The sequence below is a fragment of the Schistocerca nitens genome, chromosome 5, assembly GCF_023898315.1.
Source record: "Schistocerca nitens isolate TAMUIC-IGC-003100 chromosome 5, iqSchNite1.1, whole genome shotgun sequence".
Taxonomy (NCBI): domain Eukaryota; kingdom Metazoa; phylum Arthropoda; class Insecta; order Orthoptera; family Acrididae; genus Schistocerca; species Schistocerca nitens.
This window is the reverse complement of record NC_064618.1, coordinates 624,887,629-624,914,386: the sequence shown is the minus strand read 5'-3', so window position 1 is coordinate 624,914,386 and position 26,758 is coordinate 624,887,629. Positions and strand designations below refer to the sequence as shown.

General features: G+C 39.5%; 1 protein-coding gene across 1 annotated transcript in view; it reads left to right on the top strand.

Moving 5' to 3' along the window:
- The window catches only part of LOC126259947 (glycosyltransferase 25 family member), an 846,623-nt gene that overhangs the window by 21,363 nt on the left and 798,502 nt on the right, over nucleotides 1-26,758 (top strand). Inside the window, exon 3 of the mRNA XM_049957050.1 lies at nucleotides 514-856. Coding sequence (XP_049813007.1) covers nucleotides 514-856 — 343 coding nt within the window. The remainder of the gene's footprint in view (nucleotides 1-513; nucleotides 857-26,758) is intronic.

The window sequence follows — 26,758 nt, the reverse complement described above, 5'->3', positions numbered from 1 at the left end:
ATTTAAAGTGTGTGTTGCGGCAGGGCCAGTACTACGTTGTGAAACAGCCTGTAGTAGTGCCATGTGTTGTAGCTGGGTAGGCAGAGTGGAGACTCGCTCGCTCGCTCTTCAGTTTACAGAAATAGAGGCATGTAAAGGATGGACACCAGCAAAGGCTGTGTTGCATGGAGAGTTCCCACTTGCAGAATTCAATGTATAAAATATGTGAGTAAACACAGTTTTTACATAAGTGACTTGAAAAGTGCATCACCTACTCCTGCATCTTGTATTGGGTATTTCATTATGTAGTTCTCCTGAAATGTCAGTTAGTCCTTCCCACTGCAAACTGTTTAAAATCATAAGGATTTAAATTCTTTTACTTTTTGTCCTCTGTACCTGCTATTTATCATGACATCAACTTTAACTTCTATTAAATATCATGGGATTTGGCCGATATGTGAGTGCTCTATGTGAAACTTCATTTCTTTCCAGGAAATAATTTTTTGTTTGTAATATTTTTCATTTATGTTTCAGTTTCTGGACTGCGATGTGTTTCTGACAAATCCAAATACACTCCAGCTGCTTGTACAGGAAAATCTCACTGTAGCAGCCCCAATGCTCAGATCTGATGGAATGTATTCAAACTTCTGGGCTGGTATGACAGAGGAGTATTATTATCAGCGAACAGAGGATTACCAGCCTATACTGTACCGGGAACGTACTGGCTGCTTTTCGGTCCCAATGGTAAATTCTGCAACACTGATAAATCTAAAGAGAACAGCTTCCACAAAATTGACATTCGTGCAGAATAAAATTCCTGCTTATGATGGACCATATGATGACATTATTACGTTTGCCATTGGAGCAAACAAATCAGGTACGTACGAGTAATAGTTTAAAGATTAATTTGTATATATTGTTGACATTAAATTTTCAAGTTGTGGCAACATGGAGGCAGGTAAAATGATACAGTAATTTGCCAAAAACAAATTTACTTTAAGGGGCTATTAGATCCTGCACACAAGCTGAGTAAGTAGTAAAGCAGAGTAGTGATAAACATCAGCATTTTTCCAGTTGTGTTTAGTGACCAATTTTAGCTGTCATGTTTCTGCAGCTTAGTTCTTCATATGTATAGCTCCGAAGGAATCATTGATACTCTTTGAGGGAGTCAAGTTCACCATCTCTCTAACATATCTTAAGTAAAACCAAACAATGGAAAGTCCAGGACAGAGCAACAACAATACTATGGAAATGATAAGATTGTTACTCATCATATATAGGAGATGATGAATCACAGGCAGGCACATAAAAAAACTGTACTTCTTCAGAAAAAGCCCCATTTGGTCTAAAGCTAAAATATATAACAGTCTTTTTGTTGCAACTCAGCATCTCCTCTATATGGCGAGTTGCAGTTTATCCTTTTCATAATATTGTTGACATTTCTGAAGTACCTAGATGGGGCCAAATTTTGAATACAGTAGAGAGCTCAGTCAACACTTCCTGTGTTTGGGCTTCTAAGCCCAGGCTAGTGAAAGCTGATAAGCACCATCATACCTCTACAACCTCAGTAAGCTCAGATTCAGTTTCATTGGCCACTGTTGGTTGCAACACTGTACTAGTATACTCACAACGCTGGTGATTCCACATCTGAAAGAGGACTGTGAGCTTCTTGGCAAAACAGTCTGTTGGATTGGATTAATAGTGGGTAGTGTTCTTTAAAGTGTGAAGTGAATGGGCATCATGAAGGAGTGGAAAAGGAAGACATGAGAACAAGGAGAAATTACAGCAAGAGGAGCAGTAGATAGTTTTGCAAAGAGTCAGTGTAGGAAAAGGGCTCTTTTTTGATGCAGTGGTACAAAAAATATGACGTGCTGAAGTATCTTGGAGTCATAGGCACCGCTTTTAAGGCCTTTAGACAATGACGATGTGAAAGCTGGCTGGAAACAAGAATTTAACAATGCTACTGGTGCTCTATGCAGAAACAGATTTTGTGACTAGTGGCATTTCACATTCAGCCTCTACTGATACCTTGTGTTGCTATCATTGCCCTCAGGTGACATACTATCTCTCTCTCTCTCTCTCTCTCTCTCTCTCTCTCTCTCTCTCTCTCTCTCTCCCCCTCTCCCTCCCTCATATAAACAGGAACAAATAGTTTGGTTTCTGGCTGAGTAGTGATGGTCCCACAATAACCCAAGGAAGGTGCTGCCAGTGGCTCTAGAAATGTAATATCATGGAACAGTGTCAGAATGAGCTTCGGGTCTACAGGGAAAGTGTGCAAGGGAGCATGGTCTGCCTGGTGCATAGATTTTTGTGGTAGATTGTTGATTATGGCATTGTCATATTGATGGGCATGAATGTGATTCCAGCGTATGGTCACCAAAACTCATGGCCTATGCACTTCCACCATGGTTACCCTTTTGGTGGTGATCAAACTAGATGATCAAATCCTTCATTGTCTGATACATATAGCCAAAATTCAATCCTGGTGTGGAAATAATGGACTGTGACCTCTGTAAAGTGGGCACAGCCATTCTGCTTGACAAGGTGGAGCAGCATAGTGTCTTAACACCGATGGAGAAGTTCCACCCTCATCTTGTTCTTAAATGATTTGTTCTGTTTTAAGAAATAGTGAAAGTTGTTCTTCATTCTCAAAATACAATGATTTTTCCATGTGATTTAAAAGAAATACTAAGTGTCTGATCTTGAATTAGACTGAGCAATGAAATTATTCATTCCATTGCCCACTCATATACCTTTAAAGTACTGCACCTACAACTGGCACCCAAAGTTGATATCTAACAGTTAAAGCAAAAATTATGTGAGCACCAGGAGGTGGCCTTGTATGTTATAGAATTCCTATTTATTGCATAAGGGATACATAAAATGTATCTACTACTGTTAGTTTAAAAAATAATGATAATAATAAATTAAGTTCTTTTATTCCTTTGACTGTGTTGGTGTTGACCAATATGTGAAAATCTGCATGACAAATGCTTCATTTTCTGAATAGGTGACTAATGGTCACAATAGATGTTTAGTACAATTACTGTTACAAAACTGGACACAATATCTTTCATGCCAACAACTTCGTGTAATAAGTGCATGATTTCTGGCTTTTGTGTTGGAGAAACTAATATCCAACAGCATCTTTTTGTGGTACTGTGGACAAGGATGAGGCCCTGTTGTAAAAGTTGATGCTGTGGGGTAAACAAATGCTGTTCTTCTGGGTGCCTAACATTGAATCATTCCACATACCACCCAAAATGTATTTACTTATGGACATTCCTCAGTACTAAATAATTGTCAGTTTCTTGATGACAGATTTTGCCTTTACTGGAAAAGCTTTTATATTTTCAGTCCTTCCTGTATCAATGGAAAAAATATATTTTCTGTGGTATCTAAAGTATTCTTAGGATCTGATAATAGGCATAATGATATGCATGCATTAGTACATTTCACTGTCAAATGAAACTGATAGTAATTGTAGTTGACCTAAAAGTATGTCCAGCAGTTCAGTTAGTGAGTTGCACTTAGTGTTTTTCTAGTGGGATTAGAAATTCAGTGATTCATTTGTGATCAGTAACCAGATGGAATTTGACCCCAGAAAGGTACTGGAGAAATTTCTGCTCCACATAGGTGATATAAGTACCTCTTTCTTGAGTTGAAAGAGTTCCATTATACACAGGTTGTAGTTTTTAAAAGCAGCTGTTAAGTCCATTCATTCCATCTTCAGCTTAATGTGAGATGATTTCTCCCGTTCCATGCTTTCATTCATCAGCTGCTGCTGTGAGTGATTTTCGTAATGTATACTGTACATGGAGGCTATAAACAGGACCCATAGGGCAAGAATTTTGTACACCTCTGCAGGGGAAGAGTCTGCAGAGGTGTACAAAATTCTTTCCAGTCATTTGACAGTAGTAAGGGTGATTTCAAGCTGCTTACAAATGTCAGGCAACTCATTTTGTGTTAGAGAACAGCATTCACTGTGGGACTGCATTTTGGCTGGTGCTGTGTGTTACAGGACAGTGAATGAATAACCTTAAACTAAGCCCACTGATTGTCTTTTAATCTGAGCTAAAAGGTACCAGTTCCCTATAAGAATTGAAACAAATACACAAAATTAGATTTATATTAAGGCAACAGGAAAACCAGTGATAAAAATTGGCAGTTTCCTATAAGTTTTTGAGGTTAATTATAGTTGTTAGCAAACTCAAAACCAGAATTAATTTATGATAAATGTAGAAAATATATAAGGGCTACTCCTCTTTAAGGGAAAACTAGATGCAACACATATGTATATCTGGTACAGTAACTAAATCACAAACACTGATTTACTGTGAATTAGATTGTGGACAGGACAATGGTATCTTATGAAAATTCTCAAAGATTCACATTTATATGCACCAGTATACAATGAAAATCAGGAGTGATCTATTCTTTGGCAGTAACTGTGAACCGCAAATGCTGATTTGCTATGAAATAAGTTACGTATCCGAAACACTGATGTTGACAACTCATGAAAATATAGTTTTGTAAGTGTTCAAAAATTCCCAGAAATAACCTATTTCTCACAGAGTCATATAATGAAATTAGATAATGATTGTTTTGATTGAGGATAGGCCTACTTTCTCAAAAAATTTTACTAGAGCACAAATAAATTTAAGCCTATTGACAATAAAAGTAAGAGTTTATTGTGGCCCTTCCGATTATTTGAAATTTTACAATATATCACAGTACAAATGGCTAAAATTATGCAGAAGTGATGTGAACAGTAAAATATGTGAATCTAGAATTTCAAATAGGCACAGGAATCTGCACACGAGGACTCACCAATGGTTCTGACCAGCTGCTGTGTCTCATCAGTCCACAGGCATCACTGGATGTGGATATGGAGGGCCATGAGGTCAGCACACTGCTCTCCTGGCTTTATGTCAGTTTATGAGACCGGGGCTGCTCAATCAAGTTGATTGTCAGTTTGCCTCACAAGGGCTGAGTGAACCACAGTTGGCAGACTGGATGGTCACCCATCCAAGTGCTAGCCCAGCCCGACAACACTTAACTTTAGCGATCTGATGGAAACTGGTGTTACCACTGCTGCAAGGCCATTGGCCTTTTATATATACAAACAAACATCCAAATTGCATGGATTTTGCACATAGCTGTTTCTGTGGCAACGTGAACATTGGTGTGCTGAAGAACAACACTGTGGCTTGAGTTTATTTCAGTCAAAAGCTTGAAATTGTGTAGCATTAACAAAGCACACAGATATTTGCCAAATAACAACACATTTGGAGGCAATAAAAGATTGGCATCTCTGAGAAATTTAAATTATGTGCAGTCTTTTTGTGGTGAGGTAATCAATCACTGTCTCACAGTTATTCTGCAAGATGCCACTAACACGGCACTATACTATAAAACCAGTAATGAGTCTTTCAGTATGAAGATATAAAATCTACTCAGCAAACTGCAGCAGGAGGAAACCTATAAAAGATATGGAAATGTGTGTCCTTACAGAGCCAGTGGCCCTGTCATCTGGCAGAAGGGTTGGATGGAAAAGAAGAGGATGAAGGAAAAGGGCTGGCAAGGTTTAAGAAATGGGTGGAGTTACTGGAAAGCCATCCAAAACCCCTGGTGAGGTCTGAACCTCTTTTTATTTCAGTATGCAAATGGCAACTTCTGCAAATCTGTTTGGTAGCATGCCTGAGAGTCGTGTCTGCAGTACTGGTACCAAAGGTACCTCAAGTACTATCTTCTCCTGTGGATCCTGTCTTCTCGGCAAAAAGTATGGGATATGTCATTACTCATACACTTAATAGTGAGTGGCGTTTCAATGATAGAGCTAGGTGTCTTGTACATGGCGCACAGGGACCAGGGTAGACTCAGGGTCTTATACTGATCCACATAACCAACAAGTTAGAGGTGCTGTCATTCACTGAAAGTAACCCAGAGGGACACACTTCAAATGTTTTGGGGAAACTAGTTTTGTCTGGTATAAAGAGGAGCAAATGCAAAAGGATAGGCATCTTTTAATCATCGGCAGTTCAAACATCCGGTGAATGATGGTAACCCTTACAGCAATAGCAGCTAGAGGCAGGAAAGGACACCAGGTGCACTCAGTGTGTATGCCCAGGGGCCTCATTCAGCATGTTAAAGAGTCTCTTCTGGCAGCTGTTGAGGGAACAGGGTGCAATCCATCCAGTCCAGACAATAGCTGTAGGAAACCAGAAGTATCAGTGTAAGATCAAAAGAAATGTCTCCCGCAAGTGAGAGTATTAAAATTGTAATGGTTAACTGCTGAAAAACTCAGGGAAAAGTGCCAGAGTTTCAGGTGCTCTGAAAAGCACATAATACTAGGCACAGAAAGCTGGTTGAAATCTTAAATTGACAATAGTGAGATTTGTGAGGAAAATTTAGGTGTATATCAAAATGATAGGCTAATTGGAAAAGAAGATGGATAATTTGTCACCTTAGACAAGAAACTCAAATCCACTGAGATAGAAATTGAAGCTGCATGTGAGATTCTTTGGGTAAGACTCAATATCAGGGATGGGCATAAAATGGTAATTCGATCCTCTTATTGCCCCTGGACTCGGTTCCAGGGTAACCCAATACTTTAGAGAAAACCTCAGTTCACTTGTACTTAAGTTCCCCAGTCAAACTGTAATCATCATGGAGACTTTAATAATCCAACAGTCAACAGGGAATACAGGGTGTTCATAAAGTCTGGGAACACTTTCAATTATTTATTGCAGAATAACTAAACATTGTACAGATGTCATACATATTGAATATTGAAGAGAAACTCTGAAAGTCTTTTCAAACATTCAATATGCGAACCATGAGTGACCCGGCAGATGTCAATACGCGCTCCACATTCACTTCATTCTCACTGGGACATCCGCTTCTCTTTGCCAGGCAAGCAACCCATCATGACAAATTTGTTGTGCTAGTGGTAAATGGCTTTCCTTGTTGGTGTCTTCTTACCATACTTGGTTCTAAACATCCATTGAGTAGCTGTAGTACACTTGTTTTTATCGAACTCCAACACACAGAAAGCTCGCTCCGCACTGGAACTTCCCATGTTTGCGACTAGTGCTGACTGTCAGCAAATTACCAAACTACGTTGTGGCGTAGCAGAAAGATACATATGTTCAGTACACACACACACACACACACACACACACACACACACACACACACACACACACACACAAACACACATACAAAAAAACAAAAAAACGGTAGTGTGATATCTCAATGAGGAACTTGAAACTTTCAGCACAGAGTAGTAGCTTGTTGGCATATAGAAAAACTGTAGCTCAAGTTGACCATGCATTGGACAGACTTGTATGCAGATGTACCCAGTTACCCAGTAGAATAGCTCATAATAGGAGGGACCATACAGTCACTTAAAAGAAACAGAGACTACTGCATAATAGACTTAAAACAAGGGATAGGACTGTAGATAATGAGACACTGAATGAAACACATTTGTCTGTCAAGAGAGCAATGCATGAAATCTTCAATGAATACAAAAGCAGAATGTTGTCAAATGATCTTTCACAAAACCCAAAGAAATTTGGTCACATGTAAAGACTGTTAGTGGCAGCAATCGAGTGAGATAGGAGCTGAAATTTAGGGTAGCAAAGCAAAAGCTGAAATGCTTAACTCCATTTTCAGATGTTTCCTTACAAATGAAAACCAAGGAGCATTGCCCCAGCTTAATCCCATACCACTGAAAAGATGATTTAAATAATTATTAGTGTCAGTGGTGTTGAGGAACAGCTGAAACCATTAAAAGTGAACAAAGCTCTAAGGCCTGATGGAATCTCTATCAGATTAACTACTAGGTTTGTTCAAAAAATTCTAGAAAATTTTTCTGTACTTACCTTTTACATTTTGTGTATGGTTTGCTTTGAAATACTTATCTCCACACTTTATACACTGCTCCCAATGCTGTTTCCACTTCTGGAAGCAGTCTTGGTACACCTCTTGCTGGATCACATGAAGGGCCATCTGCGAATTTTCTTTTATCTCTTCTATCATTGCAAATCTTCGTTCTCTTAAGGGAGTTTTCAACTTCAGACATAAATACAATGTCCACAGGGGCCAGGTCTGGAGAGTACGGAGATTAAAGCAGCGCAATGATTTCATTTTTTGTCTAATAGCCAAGCACCAACAGTCATGAATGTGCAAGTGTGTTATCATGATGCAAGCATCATGAATCATCTCTCCACATCTCAGGCCATTTCCTTCTCAGATTTTCTTACAAGCATCACAATATGTCCTGATAGTACCATTGATTAACAGATTGTCCCTATGGCTCGAAGTCATGATGAACTAATCCTTCAAAGTCAAAGAAAACCATCAGCATGACTTTGACATCTGACCTGACCTGACAAGGTTTTTTTGGTCTTAGTGTACCTTTTCCAATCCAGAGTGAAGATTGAACCTTGGCCTCAACATTATAACTGTAGACCCACGTCTCACCACAGATTATGATTGTCCTAAGGAACATCTCGTTTTCATTTGTGCAAACAAAAACTCTTCACAGAATGTGAAGTGAAGGTATTTCTGGTCTTGACATATGAGCCGTGGTGTGAACTTGGTGGCAACACGATGCATTCTAAGGTGCTGTGTCATGATTTCATGACATGATCCAACTGAAATGTTACATTCTTCTGCAATCTCTCGGACAGTCAGTCTTCGATTGGCCCGCACAATTTCGTTGACATTTCTGGCATGAGTATCATCGGTAGACATCGAATGGTATCCTGAACAAGGGCCATCTTTAACTTCCATATGACCATTTTTAAATCATGTGAAACTTTTGTAACATCAAGTACAGCTTAAGCACTCATCACCATAGGCTTCCTGCATCATTTGGTGTAAGGTTTCTCGAGTTTCATGCAAAATTTAATGCAGGTGCAGTGCTCCTCTAACTCTGCCATCCTGAAATTCGCAAACTGTGCGACACAATGTTCTACTCAATAAGCACTGAACAGTAACTAACAGACATACAACAATGAAACTTCCAGCAGCTACACTTTAAACATAGGTCTGTGCAGGGATGCAAACCACATTTTGTTCCAATGAACCACTGGCACGAAATTATGACTGTTCTGGAATGTTTTGAACAGACCTCATGTAATCAGTTGATGATGCCTCAAATGAAAAACCATGCCCAGTTTTCGGAAGAAAGCATAGGTCACAGCTGTCTACAAGAAAGGTAGTAGAACTGATCCACAAAACTACCATCCAGTATCCTTGACATCGATTTGTTGGAGAATCTTAGCACATACTCTGAGCTCAAGCATAATGAGGTACATGGAGCAGAATTACTTCCTCCATGCCAAACATCTATCATTGAAACCATATTCATACTTCTCTCACATGACATAATTAAAGCTTTATATCAAGACTGGCAGGTGGATGCAGTATTTCTTGATTTCTGAAAAGCCTTTGACTCAGTACCACACCTACACTTATAGTCAAAGGTACAGTCATATTGGGTATCAGATTAAATTTTTCACTGGATTGAGGACTTTTGGGTAGGGGGGAATGCAGCTTGTGAACTTGGATGGAGAGTCATAATCAGATGTACAAGTAACTTCGGGTGTGCTCCAGTGAAGTGTGTTTGGACCCTTGTTATTCATGTTGTATGTTAATGACCTTGCAGACATTAATAATAGTAACCTCAGACTTCCTGCAGGTGGTGCAGTTATCTGTAATGAAGTACTGTCCGAAAGAAGCTGAATAAATATTCATTCAGATTTTGTTAAGATTTCAAAGTTGTGCAAAGACTGACAAATATATTATGTTATGACTACAATGTTAGTAAGTCACTTTTGGAATCGGCCAATTCATACAGATACCATGGTGTAACACTTTGTAGGAATATGAAATGGAATGATAACATAGACTCAGTCAGGGATAAAGCAGGTGGTAATTCTTTGGTTTGTTGGTAGAATATTGGGGAAGTGTAATCAATCTACAAAGGAAATTGCTTACAGATCACTTGTGCAATTCATTCTAGAGTATTGCTCAAGTGTGTGGGATCCGTACCAAATAGGATTCGGAGAGGATATTGAATGTATACAGAGTAGGACAGCATAAATGGTCACTGTTTGTTTGATTCATGGGAGAGTGACAGAGAGATGCTGAAGAAACTGAACTGGCAGACTTTTGAAGATAGATGTAAACTGTATCAAGAAAGTCTAGTAACAAAGTTTGAAGGAACGGCTTTTAAAGATGACTCTAGGAACATACTACAGCCCTTTACATATTGCGCACATATGGATTGTAAGGGCAAGATCAGAATAAATAAAGCATGCACAGAGGCATTCAAACAATCATTCTTCCTGTGCTCCATAAGTGAATGGAATGGGGAGAAACCCTAATAACTGGTACAGTGGGAAGTGCCATGCACTTAACATTACACTTCCCATGCCTGGGTTCCCGGGTTCGATTCCCGGCGGGGTCAGGGATTTTCTCTGCCTCGTGATGACTGGGTGTTGTGTGCTGTCCTTAGGTTAGTTAGGTTTAAGTAGTTCTAAGTTCTAGGGGACTGATGACCATAGATGTTAAGTCCCATAGTGCTCAGAGCCATTTTTGAACTTAACATTGGTTTGCAGAGTATAGATATAGATGCAGATGTAGTAGGTCCCATATACAGGGTGTTACAAACAGGTATGGCCAAACTTTCAGGAAACATTCCTTACACACAAATAAAGAAAAGATGTTATGTGGACATGTCTCCGGAAACGCTTAATTTCCATATTAGTGCTGATTTTAGTTTCGTCAGTCTGTACTGTACTTCCTCGATTCACTGCCAGTTGGCCCAATTGAAGGAAGGTAATGTCGACTTCGGTGCTTGTGTTGACATGAGACTCATTGCTCTACAGTACTAGCATCAAGCACATCAGTACATCGCATCAACAGGTTAGTGTTCATCACAAATGTGGTTTTGCAGTCAGTGCAATGTTTACAAATGCGGAGTTGGCAGATGCCCATTTGATGAATGGATTAGCACGGGGCAATAGCCGTGGCGCGGTACGTTTGTATCGAGACAGATTTCCAGAACGGTGTCCCGACAGGATGACGTTCGAAATAATTGATTGGCGTCTTAGGGAGCACGGAACATTCCAGCCTATGACTCGCTACTGGGGAAGACCTAGAACGACGAGGACACCTGCAATGGACGAGGCAATTCTTCATGCAGTTGACGATAACCCTAATGTCAGCGTCAGAGAAGTTGCTGCTGTACAAGGTAACGTTGACCATGTCACTGTATGGAGAGTGCTACGGGAGAACCAGTTGTTTCCGTACCATGTACAGCGTGTGCATGCAATATCAGCAGCTGATTGGCCTCCACGGGTACACTTCTGCGAATGGTTCATCCAACAATGTGTCAATCCTCATTTCAGTGCAAATGTTCTCTTTACGGATGAGGCTTCATTCCAACGTGATCAAATTGTAAATTTTCACAATCAACATGTGTGGGCTGACGAGAATCCGTACGCAATTGTGCAATCACGTCATCAACACAGATTTTCTGTGAACGTTTGGGCAGGCATTATTAGTGATGTCTTGATTGGACCCCATGTTCTTCCACCTACGCTCAATGGAGCACGTTATCATGATTTCATACGGGATACTCTACCTGTGCTGCTAGAACATGTGCCTTTACAAGGACGACACAACATGTGGTTCATGTGCGATGAAGCTCCTGCAAATTTCAGTCGAAGTGTTTGTACGCTTCTCAACAACAGATTCGGTGACCGATGGATTGGTAGAGGCGGACCAATTCCATGGCCTACACGCTCTCTCACCTCAACCCTCTTGACTTTCATTTATGGGAGCATTTGAAAGCTCTTGTCTACGCAACTCCGGTGCCAAATGAGACTCATCGTGCTTGTATGGTGGACGGCTGTGATACAATACGCCATTCTCCAGGTCTGCATCAGCGCATCAGGGATTCCATGCGACGGAGGGTGGATGCATGTATCCTCGCTAATGGAGGACATTTTGAACATTTCCTGTAACAAAGCGTTTGAAGTCACGCTGATACATTCTGTTGCTGTGTTTCCATTCCATGATTAATGTGATTTGAAGAGAAGTAATAAAATGAGCTCTAACATGGAAAGTAAGCATTTCCGGACACATGTCCACATAACATCTTTTCTTTGTTTGTTTGTGAGGAATGTTTCCTGAAAGTTTGGCCGTACTTTTTTGTAACACCCTGTATATCAGTGATAGTGTCTATGGTTGACAATATTTAACTTTTTTCTGTTTCAGTTCAGTCCTTGATTGTTAATGTATGGAGCAATTTGTTGACTTGCTTTGTTTTATTGCCATGATAGTGATTCTGTACTCAAGATAACTGGGGCTGTCTAATGATATGCTCTGGGTCAGTTGCTCCAGAAATGCGGGAATACCATCAGCCCCTTAGAAATGCCAGATTGAAGTCACTGGTGTCGGTGAAACCCAAAGAGGGTATTCAGTACTGGGTATTGTTTTTATTCTATTTCCAGTTGGTCAGTTTAGGAAAAGTGTTGTCCACTAATTATCTAGTAGCTCTGTGGGCTGAGAGCTGGAATATTTCTTGATATTGTCATAAGATTGATTGTGACTCGAAATTGCTGCAAATGTGAATTGTTATGGATGGCTTCTTTATAATTAATATGAAAATGATGAATGGGAAACAGTGATTTCAATTTAAAAATCCTTCAGGGTGCAGGCATCTAATGAAGCTTCATTAATGTAAATTGGATGTTGTGCACTCAGTAGAATTTTGGTTATATTATCATTTAAAAGAATGTGGACATTGACCACATTGTCACAATCTATGTGTTCTAAAGGTGTGTGAAAAAGTAATGAGGCTTATTTTTTATGTAACAGAGTTTTTATTTCTTTCAGACAACATTTTCCTCTTCAGAGTAGTGCCCTTCAGCAGCTGTACACTGATAGAGCCATTGTTCACAATCTTTGTAGGAGTGCTGAAAGGCTTCAGCTGGTAGGGCCATTAACATGTCAGTCATGTTCTTTTGAATGTTCTCCAAAGTCCCAAAATGACATCCTGTTAAGGCATTTTTCTATTTTGGAAAAAGAAAAAAGTCACAAGGACTTATATGAGGGGAATGCAGGGGCTGTGGAACAACAGGAATGCCTTTTGAGGTCAAAAATTCCATGATGGAAGTGGCCATGTGACGTCAGGCATTGCCATGATGCAGCATCCACTTTCCTGTAGTGTCCAACCACACTCAATTCACCCTTGCCTGAGCCTTTCAAGGACACTTTGTAAACCATAGGCTGACAGTTTGTCCTGGAGGAACGAATTCTTAAGCACGATACCCATATTGTCAAAAAAGCAAATCAGCATTGTTTTGATCTTTGATTTGCTCATTGTTTTTTTATTATTATTTTTTTTTATTTGTCAAGGAGATGTCTCAGTGTGCCACTCCTCACTTTGCTGCTTTTTCTCAGGATCATGCTAAAAATCCAGGGTTGACCACATGTGATTACACAACTGAACCATTTGTGGTCATTGCCAGTCCTCTTAAGAATACCAACGCAATCATTTCTTTGATTGTCTGTCTGCTCAGTTGTGAGGTTGTATGGCATCATTTTGGCACAAGCCTTTTGCATGTGCAAAATTTGGTCAAAATTTCATGTATGGTGAATGTGTTTAATAGGTCATCCACCATCCTTGTTGTGAAACGTTGGTTTGATCTCTCGAGAGCATACACATATTGGATGTTTCCATTGGTTTTTGAAATTGAAAGTCTTCCTAAGCAAGATTCATCTTCAGCATGTTCTCAGCCTTCCAAAAATGATATGTGCCAGTGAAAAAGTTGTGCTCTTGGTAAGGAATGTTCCCTATAGGCCTGCTTCAACTTTTCAAAGGTAATGCTTGTGGATTCTCCAAGTTTAATACAAAACCTGATGGCAAAACATTACTCTAAACTGCACTGTTCCATTTTCGTAACACACAACAAAAACACTACTTCACTGATGCACTCTCAAAAATAAAGTGATGGCTGTCAGAGGTGAAACTTGGACTGAACATCTGGAAGGAATGAATACACTGGTCTACACTGGTGGAACAACACAGTGTTGCCAGATTACTTGTAGTGTTGCCAGTCCCATTAAGTTTCTCACACACCTTGTATATCTAATCAGTAGGTTGTCTACAACTTTAATAGACAAAATTGATGATACCACGTGAACATAAAACATTAATGTAATCACACACAACAAAACCAAATATTTAAATAAAAAAGCAGTCTAGATCACAAAAATTATTTATTTTCAGTTCCTGTAACCAGTTTTCATCTATATGACCATCTTCAAACCAGAGGCTTTGCAAACATTACACAAAATAACTTAAAATCTACAAATAAATGACTTAAAAATTACTAAAAATTAAATATGGTGCAGGCATCCATTCCGGTTATGTTGGATGTACCAAATCTGTTAATACTGGGTCATTTAGCATTGATGTTATTTAACTTTGAAGATAACTACAACTCATATGGGTATTGTGTTATTCCTGTATGCAATACATATTGTTCGAAACACAGGCTGCCAATCTGCTATGTCTGCAAGTTTAGTAGTGACATTGTTGCCACAATAACTACTTGAAACATTGCTTTTGTTCAGTTTATACAGAGGGAGAAGTCACTGTGTTTTTATCTTGAAGTTGGAGATTTATAGCTATCTCTGTGATGGCACTGATGTACAATTGTATCACATGTTTTCAGACATTGTTTCTATAAGACATTTGATGGAGATGCCTTTGGGTGAAGCAAAAGGTGTAAAAGACATTTTTATGGATGCACTTCTGTGGAATTTTGCGTATATGACAATTTTGACATGATTTTGCGGCACTACATAAGGCTGTTAGGTGGCATAACTAGGGTACTGTAATCCTCACTCCACTGTTCCTCCTATTCACCATTGTTATATTGCTACATTTGAATGCACCAATAAAGCAAAGTCAGTAGTTAGGTACTTTCATTAATTGTTCAGTATTCTACACAAGAATAATTCGTAATTCTAGAACTTTTTGTAACCTGTTTTGACGGAAAATAACTAAACTGTCAATTACAAACTCCACTCCTACCACACGGCCTTAACTTGTAAGTTGCAGTGATAATGCAATATTGTGATGCCTAAATAATTAAGAATAATTTAATATGAAATGGTTTGGTTGCTACAAATGCTTAATTATTTTAATAATATAAAATGTTGTTATCAGTGTTACGTTCCTGCAGAAAGGAAACACTGTAAATTTCCAGAATGAGATTTTCACTCTGCAGCGGAGTGTGCGCTGATATGAAACTTCCTGGCAGATTAAAACTGTGTGCCCGACCGAGACTCGAACTCGGAGAGCTTCTGTAAAGTTTGGAAGGTAGGAGACGAGATACTGGCAGAAGTAAATCTGTGAATTCCGGGCGTGAGTCGTGCTTCGGTAGCTCAGTTGGTAGAGCACTTGTCCGCGAAAGGCAAAGGTCCCGAGTTCGAGTCTCGGTCGGGCACACAGTTTTAATCTGCCAGGAAGTTTCACTGTAAATTTCGATTTTTAAAACTGATCTGTATAATGTTAACAAAGAATATATAGTAAAAACTCAAATTTATAATAAAAACATTTTTATAATGTTTAATATCAAGGTAACTGCATCATTTACAACACAAAAACTTGTGAGATACTAACTATACTCTTACACAAAAGAGGAACAAAAATTAAATTGTAATCAAAAGCAGACTAAATTTATTATATGAGAGTTCAATTTGATGGAAAGCACTAGTCTTATTTTTTGTGTCTGAAATGCTTGTCAGACCACCATTTTTTACCACAAGAGACAGTAAAAATGTCATAAGCAACACTGATTGCACTTTCATGATTATAAGTCATTGAATTATTTTTGTTTTAACAAGAACAAAATAAAAGTTAACAAAACCGTAACCATTTTTCTACTCACAAATGATATACTGAAAACTAATCTTTCATTGTTTTGCTGCTGAAGATTACTCAATTGCTTCATCAAACTGACATCTATATTTATAATAGAGGGAAACATTCCACGTAGGAAAAATATATCTAAAAACAAAGATGATGTGACTTACCAAATGAAAGTGCTGGCAGGTCGACAGACACACAAACAAACACAAACATACACACAGAATTCAAGCTTTTGCAACAAACTGTTGCCTCATCAGGAAAGAGGGAAGGAGAGGGAAAGACGAAAGGATGTGGGTTTTAAGGGAGAGGGTAAGGAGTCATTCCAATCCCGGGAGCAGAAAGACTTACCTTAGGGGGAAAAAAGGACGGGTATACACTCGCACACACACACATATCCATCCACACATATACAGACACAAGCCAGCCAGAGATGGGAACTTTAAGTGTGAGGCCTTTGGGGGTTATGCCAAATGTCAGACAAGCATGAGAAAATAAAATATGCGAGCATAATCTGGCTAGGGTGAAGGCATGTTTGCGGAGGGAATGTAAATAAAACTTAATGGGGTCGTTGTGGGGGTGTTGTGAGGGTGACATGGTATTAGAAGGTGGAAAGTGTAACATGAGGCTGAAATGAAAATGAAAGATAAAAATATATGGGGAGGGATAAAGGTGAACTAGAAAGCAACTGGAGATCTGGTATGGAAAAAGGCGAAAAAGTGTTGGTTAAGTTGATCCTCTGGTGAACTTGGGTTGGTAGACAGCGATGTGCATAAAGGTTAGGTGGTTGTGTTGCCGCTAAAACGCGTTAAAGGGCGGAGAAATTCGGGAAAATTTCGAAAAAAACGTGTAAATGTATTAAAAGGAGTGGTGTAGTGGTGAAAGATTACGAAAATGGGGCTAACAATTGTCTGACGAAGAAATAATGACGTTAAAACCTGTGGGGAGTGGCTAAAAATGATCAGTGATGTGCGAAAAACGGAAGTGGAAATATAGTGAAAGTTATTAGAACTAGCCGAAATGGTTGTTTTATACGTGAAAGCAGCTGTTATTGAACTAGAAACGGTGGATTTTATAGCAGCGGTAGTGTTGAAAGCGGAAAATAAAATTTTTTTGGTTATGGTTTGGAAGTGGATTACGTATTATTGAGTATATATAGGCGGGATAAAATTGTATAGTAGATTACGGTAAAAAGGGGAAGGTGAATACAAAGTGAGACTACTGGTAAAAACAGAAAGAGAAAATAAGACGACAGGAAAGATTTCGAAATGCAACAGTGACAATAACAAACGTAATTGTTGGGTTCAAATTAATGATATGGTTATAATAGAGGGAAACATTCCACGTAGGAAAAATATATCTAAAAACAAAGATGATGTGACTTACCAAATGAAAGTGCTGGCAGGTCGACAGACACACAAACAAACACAAACATACACACAGAATTCAAGCTTTCGCAACAAACTGTTGCCTCATCAGGAAAGAGGGAAGGAGAGGGAAAGATGAAAGGATGTGGGTTTTAAGGGAGAGGGTAAGGAGTCATTCCAATCCCGGGAGCGGAAAGACTTACCTTAGGGGGAAAAAAGGACGGGTATACACTCACGCACACACACACATATCCATCCACATATGGTACATACATACAGCCACCTTATGGTGCATGGCGGAAGGTATCCTTTACTTCTAGTCACGTGAAATGTACGTTGGTGGCAGTAAAAATGTTCTGCAGTCAGCCTCAAATGCTGGTTCTCTCAATTTTCTCAATAGCATCTCTCAAAACGAATGTCACCTTCCCTCCAGTGATCCTGATTTAAGTTCCTGAAACATCTCCATAATGCTTGTGTGTTGTTTGAACCTACCAGTAAGAAATCTAGCAGCCCACCTCTGAATTGCTTCAGTGTCTTCCTTTAATCTGACCTGGCGAGGATCCCAGACACTTGAGCAGTATTCAAGAATGGGCCTCACCAGTGTTCCATATGCAGTCTCCTTTACAAATGAACCACACTTTCCTAGGGTGACCAGATGCAATTGTTTAAAAAGGAGGACAAACAGCTTCAAAAAGGAGGACAAAGGAAGAAAAAAGAGGACACATCAAACGGGTCAACTGCAGATGAGGATACCACCCGTCAGCTTTGGACAAGTCACGTGACTGCCGGGAATTACCGGTGAAACTAGTAGTTAATTGTTACTGATGGTCAGGTGGTGGTTAACTGAGCAATATTAAAAAAAATTAAAAACATTGATTATGGTGACAGTGTGGCGTCAATTGTTTTGTTATGTCAGCAACATGGAATTGCTTACAAAGCGAAAAATGTAATACCATTCACCTCCCCACATTCGATGCACCGCTACCAACATCTACAATTCAAGCAGCAGCTGACGACATGTAAACTGCACTTTAACCTTCCGAGTAAAAATAAATTGAATAACCTTCTGAGTAAAAATAAATTGAATGACTATGAAACAAAGAACTAAAACCATGATGGTTAATCTGTCGACTTATTTCTTACCTTTATTGGCCACTGAGACGTATGTTCCAGCTCCACATATCTTACATTCCGCTTCAAATTCATTTCTCCCTTTCTTAAAGCCGGATATTTGCAGGAAAGGACTTCAGAAAATGTACACTTTCATTTAGGCATAGCCAAATATTTTACGTAACTCACTCGGTTAAAAATTGCACTCACAAATAACACGTGCACTACAGGAAGTCAAGCCAATACAAAGCGAAGATACGAAATGAAAATTTTAAATAATCGATATTTGCATTCGCTTATAGGTAGATCAACGGTAACATCGACGATCCTGGTGTCACTTACTAACACCGCCTTCGTGTGTGTTTATCACGAAGGCTGTGCCAATAGTTTAAGTATTTAAGAAAAGAGCACTAGAATGGGACGAATTGTAAATTTAACCATATTACGCTCAACTTTGTGAAAAAGCCGTACACTGTAAAAATCCGCCCGGACCCCGGACAAAGAGCTAAAAAGGACATGTCTGGATTAATCCGGATGCCTGGTCACCCTACACTTTCTGAAAACTCTCAGTAAACCATAAACCAAAGTGGACCATTCACTTTCTTACTACAGTCCTTACATGCTCATTCCATTCCATTTCATTTTGCTTTGCAATGTTACTCCTAGACATTTATTCGACATGATTGTGCCAACAGCACACTACTAATGCTTGATTTGAATGTTATGGGTTCATTTTTCATACTCATCTGCATTACCTTACTTTTTTCTATATTGAGAGCTAGCTGCTATTCATCACACCAAATAGAAATTTTGACACCTTCCCCTACACCACAGCATCATCAGCAAGCAGCTGTACACTGCTGCTTAGCCTGTCTGTCTGGTCATTTATGTATGTAGAAAATAATAGTGGTCCTGTTACACTTCCCTGAGAAGCTCCTGATGATACTTTTGCCTCTGAACACCCGCTATCAAGGACAGCAAAAATTTCATTTGTCATCGAACGTGGTGACGCAGTGGTTAGCACACTGGACTCACATTCAGGAGGATGATGGTTCAAACCTGCATCCAGACATTCTGATTTGGGTTTTCTGTGATTTCCATAGGTCACTTGAGGCAACTGCGAAGATGGTTTCTTTGAAAAGGCACAGCCGACTTCCTTCCCCAATCTTCCCTAATCCGATGGGACCAATGACTTCACTGTTTGGTCCCTTCCCACAAATCAACCAACCAACCAATCTTTTTCCAGTCTCCACCACCATGCCATGTAAGGCCACTGAGCATATTTTGAGATATGAAAAAATAAGCTTAAGTTTGCTACAGTACCTCATGCAGTTAGTGATGGAGACAGTGACTGCCAGCATGATTTGGGCAGCTACTCTTAAATTCTGGAAGACACTTTCATTAGTGTGTAACAGTGACCTGCAACAGTACTTCTAGCTTTGATAGTTTGATGGAATTGCAGCTTGATGTCAACATCATGCAGGTGAAAAGTTTTCCATACAATTGTGCACCATCCACACTGCAGCTGTAAATTTTGCTGTATCTGAGATATTTGATATTCACTTCCTCCTTATCAGGACTAAACCATATTCTTCCTGTACTGAGAAGAAACTGAAAATTTTCATTCACTTTGTTTACTGTGGAGAACCTTGTGTTCATTTCAACATGAAAATGCTACATTATTCCTGTGTCGGAGGTCCACACACCAGCCATTGGCTTTCTTCATCTAATGTTCCTTGCAATGTCAAGTTACAATTCTTTGCATGATGTGATCCTTCCTCATGTGACTTGGGCCTTAACGTCTCTCTTTCTTCATGGAACTTGTCACATACTGTCTTACTATCAAGCACAAAGTCATGCATATTCAAATAAGTTTCTAGGAGGCTTTTCAGAACTTTGCCTTTGTGAAAATTTCATCCCAGAATCCCAGCATAATCAGGAAGTCAACTCTCAACATGCAGTTGTGTAGTTGACTTACATCATCTCTTGTTTCTCTGGTCTCAGAGTCATCCGCTTCCAACCTGAACTATCTTTGCAAGATACTGCCTGATGCAAGGCTTCTCTTCTTATGTTGTTCCTGGTCTTAAATTCGCACAAGAAGACTACGGGCAAGTTTTTTTTTAGATGCCCCTCAATATACTCTCAAATGAGGAAAGAAAACATGCTACAGCTGAATAGTTCCAAAATGATACCGTCATCGCATCTTAGTTGACCAAATGCACAGATGCTAAATTAATAGATTAGTTATCACAGTTCACAAAAAGAGCTGTATTGTGTCTGTCTTCAATCTGTCAACTAACTTTGCCCTAATGACTAGCCATCCTGCATCACTGCCAATCCATTTCCATTTATCCTAAGATGTTATTCATAAGTGTTTTGGTTTCTTTCAGGCTTATTTTGATGAAGCCAAAGAAATACTCTTGAAGACACATAGTTTTATCTTCAGAATCCATGTCAACATATCTAACAACTTGTGATGTCTGCTTGTAATTTGCCTGATCAGGAGTCAAGTTGAACAAAAACTGTTAGTATTTGATATTATGTATCTCATTGTGAAGGCTTCAGTGAACAGCAGATCCTGTTACATGAATGGGAGGATGTGGTAAATGTGGTAAATGCTTAAATTTCCACTTGGATGAGATATCATTTCATGATAAGATGAATTTTCAAGTAGCTTCAACAGACCAAGAAGTTGTCCTGCACACGAGGTGTCATTTCTCACCAAAGCCACTCCCTGTGTCCAGAAAGCCAAATTTTGTAGTTTCAGGTATTTTAGGCAATGAACAACCCCTTGTAGAGTTTGCACTAGGTTTCCTCCTCCTCTTCAAACTCTTTCCACTCTGTGTGTTACAACTGTTTTTCATGTTTCCATGAAGATCCAGTATTTCAACTGTTTTCCATTATGTACATCTGCCTGCCTGCCTCAAAGAAGACAAGAAGGCCCAGTTGGAGAACAAAATACAGTACATACAAAATCATGATACCAGCCAGCAACTTATCACTTTGTCCTTACATCCATTGCCAACATTCCTCTTGAACCAGCATTTGCTCATTAGGTTATTTATTGAATGAAATGATCCATCATAGTCCACAGTTTTGCTTGCATTTTCACTTGAAGCATCTTCACTGCTGGATTTTTGCAAATCATCTTCGCTGCTAGCTTGAACTGTAGGTTCAGATCTAGCATTATCTGTTTATGTTGGCAGATCAGGAGATATCACTGAAGACAAGCTACTTTTTCTACTGATTTCCAGAAATGCCTTGAGGTACCTTCTGTAGTTTCCACTTCTTCTGTCTTCAAATTTCCCTTCTTCCCTCCTTCCACTTCATTTCCCTTTTTCTTTGATACATATGGTGGGACGAGAAAAAAAGGGAAGTAAGAAAGGTGCTATTCAAGCATTCAGTGAAACGCATGTGTAATGACTTTTTGGAGGACTGGGATTCAATTCTCCGTCTGGCCATATCAATGCTTTCTGTAAGTCGCTTAAAGCAAATTCTAGGGTGATCCATTTGGACAATTTCCTTCCTCATCCATTCCCAATCCAAGCTTGAACGCCTTTTGTAATGACAAACACAGGTAATACAGGAGACACAGTTTGAGAGTATGCATCAATGCAGCTGAATAAACTTCAGGAAGAGGGCTCCAGCATTGGAGCCAAAGCTTTGGTAACAAGAAGAATATAGTCTTACAAACATACACAAAATGTATGGCAATATGGTGAGAATGACTTTCTTTTTAAGTAGATTTTTATATCTCTTTGATTATTTTAAATACAGAAAGTTCCTGATGAGTCAGGTTGAGGTGAACCTGCAACTGCACAAATAACCAGAAAATGTGGATAATCCAAAATACAAATCTTTTACAGGAAATTACTATTTATTGTATGTACTGTATTTAACATTCATGCTACACGCCACATTTGAAAGCCCACTGTATTATTTATGTGTTACTTTTTGGAAACTGACAACTTGCTTACAACTTACATTTTTAATACACTGTATTTGGTGTCACTTGCTTTCAGTTCATTTTGGGAAATGAATTGACAATGGTTCTCATTTTATGGAGAGATAAAACATGGGAAATGTGAAACTTATTTTTTCCTTACACTCTAATAACAGATCATCACATTTGATTGCCTCAATGTGCTTGTTAATGGAATCGTTGGTCATCTCTTCCTCTGCCAAACACACTTCATTCACTATATGTGCATCACTTAACTGTGCAAACCCCTGCTGATAGGCATCACTGTTTACCCAGTCATGGATGATTTATGTCGCCTGTGTCTTCACAATGAGAAATTTGTATTTTAAATGAAAATAATGATTATAATTACAACAGATTGTTTCGAGCTTCATTTTATTTTGTCAAAAATTCAGTGGATAATCCTTAACCAGGATAGCCCACAAGCTGGATCATTGGTGCATGGGTAATCAGAAGCTTTCTGTAATTGAAATATGTCAGCTCTTCATACACATTCCACCTTCAAAACTTCAAAATGAGAATGGGAATGTGAAGAGTGATATTGAGTATATAACATGACCAGAGTTGACAACAAACATATGAAAAGTGACAGCTGCAACATAACTTTCAGTACACTTCTCTCACCAGGCTACATAAAGTCTAGATGTGTGTTCCTTGTATTTAACCTCATATTTTCCAAGGGATGATTTGCTTTAATTGCCAAGCCTGGATCTTCTCATGCTCAGGAAGAGGTAAATTATGGGAAATGCAGTCAGCAGTAATCACATAATTGCTCCTAGAAATGCGAGGCAACTTTTTAGGAAAACATCCAGTTAGGAGTGAGGAATGTCCAATCTTCCAAACAGAAGATAAATACAAGACTGGAAGTAACAGAAGATATACTGAACCATGAAGCCAAGAAGACGTATGAATGTTCGTACTGCCAATATTCTTTCTTTCACCATAAAATAAAGGTGAAAAAAGTGTGTCCAAAAGCAGTTATCATTTAATAGATCAGAGATACTGAAGCAGAATTGGAGCTAATGGTTAAAAATACATGATGTATTGGGATTCCTTCAGCCAGTTTATTGTCTGTGAATTGTACTCAGTAATTATAACACTCTAGATTCATGTAGCTGCAGGTGTCTCGTAGGAAACAATAACAGCAACAGTATTTACATCATCATCATCACGTGAAGGGGGAAGCACAGCAAAAGGGGAGGCACTAGAGGTGAAATAGTTGCACTTTCACATACCTGAACTCTAAGACTGTGATAGAACTGTAATGAAGGTTGATATGTGTTGTAGGGTAACACTGCAAAAGTGAAAGGAAACATACCCATTTCACTTCGAACTTTATTCTCTCAGTATTTTTGACACATCTGCAAGATTTCTCTGAAAGAACAGCATTCCTTAAAATGCACTTAAAGCAGTTTGTTTGCCATAGCAATCAATAACACATTGTTCTCCATAAAGGGGGTAGACTCGTACTCGGGTAGGTTTCCTTTTGTTGTGCATCTAACATGTTCACGACCTGCGCATGGGTTTCACAATTTATAGGCAGGTGCTTGCACATCACACTCCTTAATGTTAACTTGCATGTGGGTAAGAACGTGGCCCTAAACTTCACTACATGCATCTGCACACCACAGTTCTGCACATGTTCAGACACACGCGTAGATGCACCCTGCTCAGTTGCATGGTTAAAACGCATGTGTGAGGGCCTGTATTAACCTATGGCATGTGGGATCTTTTTTGCTTAGAGAAACAATTCAAAGCCACTTCAGTTTGACTGTATTAGGGCTGTTTAACAGTAACTTACATTTTAGAATAAAGAAGTGATAGGTAACATCTTTCGTTGCATACATTTGAAAGGAGCAGTTTTGAAATATATTTTCAGCATAATCTCTCTAAAAACATTAAGACTCATCTTGTAATGATACCCCATCTTTCCAATGCCATCATCATAAAATGTCGTCACCTGAGACCTCAACCATGCAGGACCACCTGCACACAGTTCTTTATCATCATCAAAGTTTTGTGTTGTGAGACAGGTCCTCATGTGTGGAAACAAGTGAAAGTCACTTGGAGCAGGGCCTGGACTGTACGGTGCATCGACAGAACACTCCCATCTGATACCGTATGAGATCTGTCAAGGTTTAATGGCTGTGTGGGGTTGTGCATTGTCGTGAAAGAAAAAAAATCCTTGGAAAACAACATCCCTCAATGTTTGTTTTGTCTCTCTCTTCTTGATTATGTCAGTGTTTCACAGTATCTCTCACTATATATTGTTTTCACATTCAAAGAAATCTCCCAAAAGCGTACCCTCTCCATCCCACAAAACAGTTGCCCCATGGTCTTTCTTGATGGCAATGTTTGCAAACATTTACTCAGTTTCATGGGAAAACTTATATAATCTCCTGCCATAAAATGTTGTTTTGTCTTGGAAGTTCATGAACTGTACCCAAGTCTCATCTCCTGTTATGACATGATCACGAAATGATTCACCATGCGTGTTGTAGTTGTCGAGAAACATCAAAGATGCCGTGTTGTGATTTTTTTGGTCTTCTAGCAAGAGTTTCAGTACCCATCATGAGCACAAAGCCCATGGTATCTTAGGTTTTGTGTCCCAACACAAAATGATGAAGTTTGTGAAATTTGAGGAAACTGTAGTGACAGCTCTGAAATTGTGAAGTGTCACTTTTTGTAAATCCTTTATTGATTTTCTCCACCTGTTCAGCATAAACAGTGCTTGGGCATTTCACATTTCATTATGAACCTTAGTGAAGCCATTGTTAAACATGATGCACCATCGCCTCACTCCAGGTTCATTCATTACATCATTTCCATACACTATACAAAATTTCTTTCAAGTTTCAAATTATCTCAGTTTTTTGGTGAACAAACACCAATTCAGTGGTCTTACTTATCAACTCATGGAATTTTCTACCGCAGCTCACACTATAAACACACACAGTGAACAAAGCCACTCCACCTCGCTCCCCCTCCCACCAGGGGCTGACCAAGCAAGGTGGCACAGTGGTTAGCACACTGGACTCACATTCGGGAGGATGACGGTTCAAACCTGCGTCCAGCCAACCTGATTTAGGTTTTCAGTGATTTCCCTAAATCACTTCAGGCAAATGCTGGAATGGGTCCTTTTAAAGGGCACAACTGATTTCCTTCCCCATCCTTCCCTAATCCGATGGGACCAATGACCTCTCTGTTTGGTCCCTTTCCTCCAAGCCAACCAACCACCAGGGGCTTACCACATTTTGATGAGTTCATGCTTGGCTACCATGGTGCTCCAGCCTTTGCAGCACCTTTTCCCTTCTGTGCTCCTTGTCTATTCTCCTGCTATTCTTTTTCCCCCTCCCTTGGGGAACACATCTGGAATATTTTTGGGATTGCATTCTGAAGGCATAGTAGCCTGACATCAGAACAGTCCCTCCTCTGTTTTTTCTTTCTTTCTTTGTTCATCATCTCCTGTCCTTCCTCTGCTTTAGCATTTGAGTTTCCTCTTCCTCCCTGTGCACTCCTGAAGGCCAGCCTGTGTGTCTGATGTGTAACGGGTGGATGAGTAAAGCATAATTCTCAGCCCTGGGTCGACAGGTAGGTTTTGCACGCACCCTCTGGTACAGGCCAGGCTCAGGAGGAGCGATTGCCTGAGCTGTTACCTTCCCCACTTGCCACTTGGTACCTCTGCCAGGAGTTTGGGATACATGACGTGAGGTGTGTTGATGCAACCTTAGTGCCTACATGCATTCTTTTTCTAATTTTGATAAAGTAGTGTCAGAGACATTGGCAATCATGGGGGATTTTCTCGCAATGATCCAGCACCACTTCACTCTGTCTACTAAATGTAAATGTAATGAGGCTTAAGATTCCAAGACTTTCCCAATTGCACTTAGGTTCCTCGTGGTATTATGTACTGAAGAAGGTCAGTCTTTTGCTAGGGTTAATCCGTTTATTTTTCAGGAAGATGTTGATACAATTGGCAATCTTGTGAAATTATGCTCTCGTTTATGTAGTAGCACTTTGCTTTTGGAGACCAATTGTGATTCTCAAGTCCAACAACTGCTTGCAGCTTCATTCCTCCATGGCGTTCCTATTCATGTCAAAGCCCATAGAATGCTGAAATCTCCATGTACTGTTGTTTCAATTAGGCTGCTCGATGGTCTGACCAAGGGAGAAATCCAGACTTCCTTCTCTGATCAGGGCGTCACTGCAGCCCATCGGGTAATGAAAAAGGTTGATGCAACCTTAGTGCCTACACGCATTATTTTTTTCAGGTTTGATAGAGTAGTGCATCCAACAAAGTTCAAAGTGGGCTATGAAGTCATCACAGTCCCACCATACATTCCAAACCCACTGCGCTTC